This window comes from Nerophis lumbriciformis, linkage group LG36 (assembly GCF_033978685.3).
Source record: "Nerophis lumbriciformis linkage group LG36, RoL_Nlum_v2.1, whole genome shotgun sequence".
In the NCBI taxonomy this organism is placed as follows: Eukaryota; Metazoa; Chordata; class Actinopteri; order Syngnathiformes; family Syngnathidae; genus Nerophis; species Nerophis lumbriciformis.
The window spans coordinates 15,567,670-15,575,000 of record NC_084583.2 but is presented as its reverse complement, the minus strand read 5'-3'; the positions used below and the strand labels follow the sequence as shown (position 1 = coordinate 15,575,000).

Sequence of the window (7,331 nt, the reverse complement as noted above, 5' to 3'; positions counted from 1 at the left end):
TTACTTTTTTTTAAATGTAAAATGATTACTTTTTAATGCAAAATGGTGACATTTACCGTATAAAATTCTGACTTTTATCGCAATAATGCCAATTTTTTGTTGTTGTTCTTGTAAAATAGTGACATTTTTAGAGTTAAATTCCGATTATTACTGTAATATTGCCAAAACATTTGAAGTTTTCTTATAAAATTGTGACTTTTGTAGAGTCGATTTACGACGCTTTTCATAAAGGGAAAATTGCGACTGTTATTGAGTAAAATTCCAACTTTTCCCATGATATTGCACAAATGTTCAGTTTTTCTTGTAAAATTTTGACTTGCGTTGAGTGAAATTACGACTTTTATTATAATATTAGAGTTAGGCATTTTACGGAGGTCTCGAGAAGGCAACAAATACAAGAATGTGTGTGTGTGTGTGTTTGTGTGTGTGTGTGTGTTCTCTTGTATCTCTACCCTTCTTGAGACATGAAGAAGGAAAAGTATCTTCCATATGAGGAGGTGTGAATAAGTGATGACATAAATCAATAACATTGCATCTAATAGACAATGTCTCATTTGTGGTGACATCTATCAACATGAGGGTGGTCCCAAAAAGGAGGCATTTTTCACATTGACTGTGTGTCGTTTTAAAAGAGCTCCCCCTCTGGTCAACATATGAAATAACAAGTGTGTGTAAGAAATTTAAATGCGCCCCCTTTGGCCAAAATTAATTTAAAAAAAAAATGTATATAGAGACATACTGTAATAACTTGAAGTAAATATTGAAGATTAAAAAACAATTACAAATTTTTTTTTTTTACTAAAAGCAGTCTTTTTTTCACAATGTGTCGACTTCTTTCTTATAAAATTGGAAACAATTTCTAATATTTTTTCAGTTTCTGTAATGTTGCAATATTTTCTCGTAAAATTATTACTTTTTTTAATGTAAAATTATTACTTTTTTTTAATGTAAAATTATTACTTTTTAATGCAAAATGGTGACATTTACCGTATAAAATTCTGACTTTTATCGCAATATTGCCAATTTTTTGTTGTTGTTCTTGTAAAATAGTGACATTTTTAGAGTAAAATTCAGATTATTACTGTAATATTGCCAAAACATTTGAAGTTTTCTTATAAAATTGTGACTTTTGTAGAGTCAATTTACGACGCTTCTCATAAAGGTAAAATTGTGACTGTTATTGAGTAAAATTTCAACTTTTCTCATAATATTGCACAAATGTTCAGTTTTTCTTGTAAAATTTTGACTTGCGTTGAGTGAAATTACGACTTTTATTATAATATTAGAGGTCGGCATTTTACGGATGTCTCGAGAAGGCAACAAATACAAGAATGTGTGTGTGTGTGTGTGTGTGTGTGTGTGTGTGTTCTTGTATTTCTACCCTTCTTGAGACATGAAGAAGGAAAAGTATATTCCATATGAGGAGGTGTGAACAAGTGATGACATAAATCAATAACATTGCATCTAATAGACAATGTCTCATTTGTGGTGACATCTATCAACATGAGGGTGGTCCCAAAAAGGAGGCATTTTTCACATTGACTGTGTGTCGTTTTAAAAGAGCTCCCCCTCTGGTCAACATATGAAATAACAAGTGTGTGTAAGAAATTTGAATGCGCCCCCTTTGGCCAAAATTAATTCAAAAACTTTGTAAATATGTGTATAGAGATATGCTGTAATAACTTGAAGTAAATATTGAAGATTAAAAAACAATTACAAAATTTTTTTTTTTTACTAAAAGCAGTCTTTTTCTCACAATGTGTCGACTTCTTTCTTATAAAATTGGGAACAATTTCTAATATTTTTTCAGCTTCTGTAATGTTGCAATATTTTCTCATAAAATTATTACTTTTTTTTAATGTAAAATTATTACTTTTTAATGCAAAATGGTGACATTTACCGTATAAAATTCTGACTTTTATTGCACTATTGCCAATTTTTTGTTGTTGTTCTTGTAAAATAGTGACATTTTTAGAGTGAAATTCCGATTATTACTGTAATATTGCCAAAACATTTGAAGTTTTCTTATAAAATCGGGACTTTTGTAGAGTCGATTTACGACGCTTCTCATAAAGGTAAAATTGCGACTGTTATTGAGTAAAATTCCAACTTTTCTCATAATATTGCACAAATGTTCAGTTTTTCTTGTAAAATTTTGACTTGCGTTGAGTGAAATTACGACTTATATTATTTAATTAGAGGTAGGCATTTTACAGATGTCTCGAGAAGGCAACAAATACAAGAATGTGTGTGTGTGTGTGTGTGTGTGTGTGTGTGTGCGTGTGTTCTCTTGTATCCCTACCCTTCTTGAGATATGAAGAAGGAAAAGTATCTTCCATATGAGGAGGTGTGAACAAGTGATGACATAAATCAATAACATTGCATCTAATAGACAATGTCTCATTTGTGGTGACATCTATCAACATGAGGGTGGTCCCAAAAAGGAGGCATTTTTCACATTGACTGTGTGTCGTTTTAAAAGAGCTCCCCCTCTGGTCAACATATGAAATAACAAGTGTGTGTAAGAAATTTGAATGCGCCCCCTTTGGCCAAAATTAATTCAAAAACTTTGTAAATATGTGTATAGAGATATGCTGTAATAACTTGAAGTAAATATTGAAGATTAAAAAACAATTACAAAATTTTTTTTTTTTACTAAAAGCAGTCTTTTTCTCACAATGTGTCGACTTCTTTCTTATAAAATTGGGAACAATTTCTAATATTTTTTCAGCTTCTGTAATGTTGCAATATTTTCTCATAAAATTATTACTTTTTTTTAATGTAAAATTATTACTTTTTAATGCAAAATGGTGACATTTACCGTATAAAATTCTGACTTTTGTTGCACTATTGCCAATTTTTTGTTGTTGTTCTTGTAAAATAGTGACATTTTTAGAGTGAAATTCCGATTATTACTGTAATATTGCCAAAACATTTGAAGTTTTCTTATAAAATCGGGACTTTTGTAGAGTCGATTTACGACGCTTCTCATAAAGGTAAAATTGCGACTGTTATTGAGTAAAATTCCAACTTTTCTCATAATCTTGCACAAATGTTCAGTTTTTCTTGTAAAATTTTGACTTGCGTTGAGTGAAATTACGACTTATATTATTTAATTAGAGGTAGGCATTTTACAGATGTCTCGAGAAGGCAACAAATACAAGAATGTGTGTGTGTGTGTGTGTGTGTGTGTGTGTGCGTGTGTTCTCTTGTATCCCTACCCTTCTTGAGATATGAAGAAGGAAAAGTATCTTCCATATGAGGAGGTGTGAACAAGTGATGACATAAATCAATAACATTGCATCTAATAGACAATGTCTCATTTGTGGTGACATCTATCAACATGAGGGTGGTCCCAAAAGGGAGGCATTTTTCACATTGACTGTGTGTCGTTTTAAAAGAGCTCCCCATCTGGTCAACATATGAAATAACAAGTGTGTGTACGAAATTTAAAAGAGCCCCCTTTGGCCAAAATTAATTTAAAAAAAAAATGTATAAAGAGACATACTGTAATAACTTGAAGTAAATATTGAAGATTAAAAAACAATTACAACATTTTTTTTTTTTTACTAAAAGCAGTCTTTTTCTCACAATGTGTCGACTTCTTTCTTATAAAATTGGGAACAATTTCTAATATTTTTTCAGCTTCTGTAATGTTGCAATATTTTCTCGTAAAATTATTACTTTTTTTTAATGTAAAATTATTACTTTTTAATGCAAAATGGTGACATTTACCGTATAAAATTCTGACTTTTATCGCAATAATGCCAATTGTTTTTGTTGTTCTTGTAAAATAGTGACATTTTTAGAGTGAAATTCTGATTATTACTGTAATATTGCCAAAACATTTGAAGTTTTCTTATAAAATTGGGACTTTTGTAGAGTCGATTTACGACGTTTCTCATAAAGGTAAAATTGTGACTGTTATTAAGTAAAATTCCAACTTTTCTCATAATCTTGCACAAATGTTCAGTTTTTCTTGTAAAATTTTGACTTGCGTTGAGTGAAATTACGACTTTTATTATAATATTAGAGGTCGGCATTTTACGGATGTCTCGAGAAGGCAACAAATACAAGAATGTGTGTGTGTGTGTGTGTTTGTGTGTGTGTGTGTTCTCTTGTATCCCTACCCTTCTTGAGACATGAAGAAGGAAAAGCATCTTCCATATGAGGAGGTGTGAACAAGTGATGACATAAATCAATAACATTGCATCTAATAGACAATGTCTCATTTGTGGTGACATCTATCAACATGAGGGTGGTCCCAAAAAGGAGGCATTTTTCACATTGACTGTGTGTCGCTTTTAAAAGAGCTCCCCATCTGGTCAACATATGAAATAACAAGTGTGTGTAAGAAATTTAAATGAGCCCCCTTTGGCCAAAATTAATAAAATAAAAATAAAAGTATATAGAGATATACTGTTATAACTTGAAGTAAATATTGAAGATTAAAAAACAATTACAAACAATTTTTTTTTACTAAAAGCAGTCTTTTTCTCACAATGTGTCGACTTCTTTCTTATACAATTTCTAATATTTTTTCAGTTTTTGTAATGTTGCAATATTTTCTCGTAAAATTATTACTTTTTTTTAAATGTAAAATTATTACTTTTTAATGCAAAATGGTGACATTTACCGTATAAAATTCTGACTTTTATCGCAATAATGCCAATTTTTTTTTGTTGTTCTTGTAAAATAGTGACATTTTTAGAGTGAAATTCCAATTATTACTGTAATATTGCCAAAATATTTGAAGTTTTCTTATAAAATTGGGACTTTTGTAGAGTCGATTTACGACGCTTTTCATAAAGGGAAAATTGCGACTGTTATTGAGTAAAATTCCAACTTTTTTCATAATATTGCACAAATGTTCAGTTTTTCTTGTAAAATTTTGACTTACGTTGAGTGAAATTACGACTTTTATTATAATATTAGAGGTAGGCATTTTACGGAGGTCTCGTGAAGGCAACAAATACAAGAATGTGTGTGTGTGTGTGTGTGTGTGTGTGTGTGTGTGTGTGTGTGTGTGTGTGTGTGTGTGTGTTCTGGCAATGCATACTTAATGGGGACTTCGCTCTGTTTACACAGTCACCTTTAGGGAACCTCTGACGGTATGGGGACAAAAAAACAGGTCCCCTAAAGGGAACCCTTTTTAAATGATAGTCAGATCCATTCTGAAGATTTTTAAGCTTTGGCCCTTAAACATGTTTACTGGTTAGTTTGAGTGTGAGACATTTGCACATTTTCCCTTTTCACGTACAAATTTGTGTGAATTATGCAAAATGATTTAAATTTGGTCCCCAGGGTCCCCAGCAAGAATGAACAGCACATTACTTCATCAATCCAGAGATTTAAAGACGTGTATGAGCCTACTGGGTGTCAGGTTCAAGCACTGATGACATCTATTAATCAGACAAGAAGCAAGGAATCATGCAGAGACAGAGTTCAATTTAGCTCATGAGGAGAACGCATGGAGCTGCACACTTAGTCACAGTCTCGTCCTACGCTCAAAGGTTCAGCTCCTGCGTCCCTCTATTTATTCAGGAGTTCCACAGTCAACAACACTAAGGCCGCCTCGAAAAAGGAGTGGTCACATATATTATGCAAAGCAGGTCCAGGACACACAATACGTGACGGAATGTGCTGGGGGCCTTGTGATTTCGCCCTTGTCCCCGCTTCCATTTTCCATTTTCTTTATTCCTCCACAACCTGTAGAAAGGGTCATGAACAAAAACTTGGTCCCCATTCCAAATGATAACCAGTGTGTGTGTGTGTGTGTGTCCTCCCAGTTGACGTATCTGGGCGCCCCGTTCAACGAGAAAGACTTCTCCCCTCCGAGACCCAACAGCAGCGCTCTCTCCCTGCCCAGCGCCGCCACCCGCCTGGAACTGTGGCACGGCCTGGAGAACCAAGCCCGGCTGGCCCAGAACCAGAAGGCCTACTCGGTCCTGCTGGCGGCGGTGAGGGAGCTGGCTCGCTCCACCCTCTGCCCCTCCCTCAGGACCTCCCTGCTGCACTTCTGCATCGGCCTGGACGGCCTTCTGGGCTCCATATCGGCGCTGATGACCACCCTGGGCTACGCCCTCCCTCCGTCGTTAAACCCCGCCGACCAGTACCCTCAGAGCGGGTTGGAGGGAGACCACCCGGCCCCGCTGGTCAGCAGGAGCTCGTCCAGGACCAGGACCAGGACCAGGACGGATGCGAGGGAGGACGCGAAGAGAAGGAAGGCGGCCGCAGCTGGTGGAAGGAGCGGCGGGTCCGGGGAGAAGAGGAGGAGAGGGAGGCGGGATGAACCGGAGACTTGGATGGAGGAAGAGGAAGCAGGAGGCGGGAGGAGGCGCCTGCTGAGCATCAGCGAGGATGAAGAAGAAGGCTACACTTACTACATGGACACGCTCAGAGAGGAGGACGGCGGGAGCATTTTGTCCCACCTTCATCACCGACCTCCTCGCTCCCTCCTTTTCACGCCCACACTGCAGCCGCCGCCATTCGCCCTCGCCCTCCTCCACCGGGAGGACGGCGCCCTGCCGCCGTCCGCGGTCTCCTCCTCCTCCACCTCCGTGCTCCTCGCCGTGCGGCCCGCCATGAACGACTTTGCCCGCAAGGTGGAGGGCTTCTGGGTGCTGCGCGAGCTGCAGAGCTGGCTGTGGAGGTCGGCCAAGGACTTCAACCGCCTAAAGAGGAGGCTCCGAGGCTAAGGGACAACACGGCGTTGACACTTTTTGCACTAAGGATGGATGTTTGACTCGAACCCTCGATTGGCCCCGTGTGCACTGCACACCACATCGGATTGTGTGGCCCTCAGGTGACACGGATCCGATTTTTTTGGGGCCAGTCTAAACGCTCCAAATCAGATCTTTTGGCATCGGATTCAGGCCACATCAGGAGGCGGTCCTGAATCCCATCTTTTCTGATGGGACTTCAATCTAAATCAGGCCTGGGCAATTATTTTGACTCGAGGGCCAAATTTAGAGGAGAAAAATGTGTCTGGGGGCCGGTACCGTATTTTTCAGATTATAAGTCGCAGTTTTTTTCATAGTTTGGCCGGGGGTGCGACTTATGCTCAGGAGCGACTTATACTCCGAAAAATACGGTATATCTATTTTTGGGGAAAACTAATATAAAACCTCACAATAAAGTCTGATTGAATGCTAAAAATGTTATGACAGACCGCCTTAAAAACGGAATGGAATTTTTTTATTTTTCTACGAAGGATAAAACCCTGAATATTGACAACATATGAACGTCACACCCCCTCTCAATCGACATATTTTACAATCAAGCCAAATGCAACAAAAATGCAACTAACAAGGGACTCCCCCCAGTAGCTC

General features: G+C 37.4%; 1 protein-coding gene across 1 annotated transcript in view; it reads left to right on the top strand.

Moving 5' to 3' along the window:
- Positions 1 to 6,698, top strand: part of clcf1 (cardiotrophin-like cytokine factor 1) — an 11,073-nt gene extending 4,375 nt beyond the window's left edge. The window contains exon 2 of the mRNA XM_072912393.1: positions 5,790 to 6,698. Coding sequence (XP_072768494.1) covers positions 5,790 to 6,698 — 909 coding nt within the window. The remainder of the gene's footprint in view (positions 1 to 5,789) is intronic.
- Positions 6,699 to 7,331: the final 633 nt, after the last annotated feature.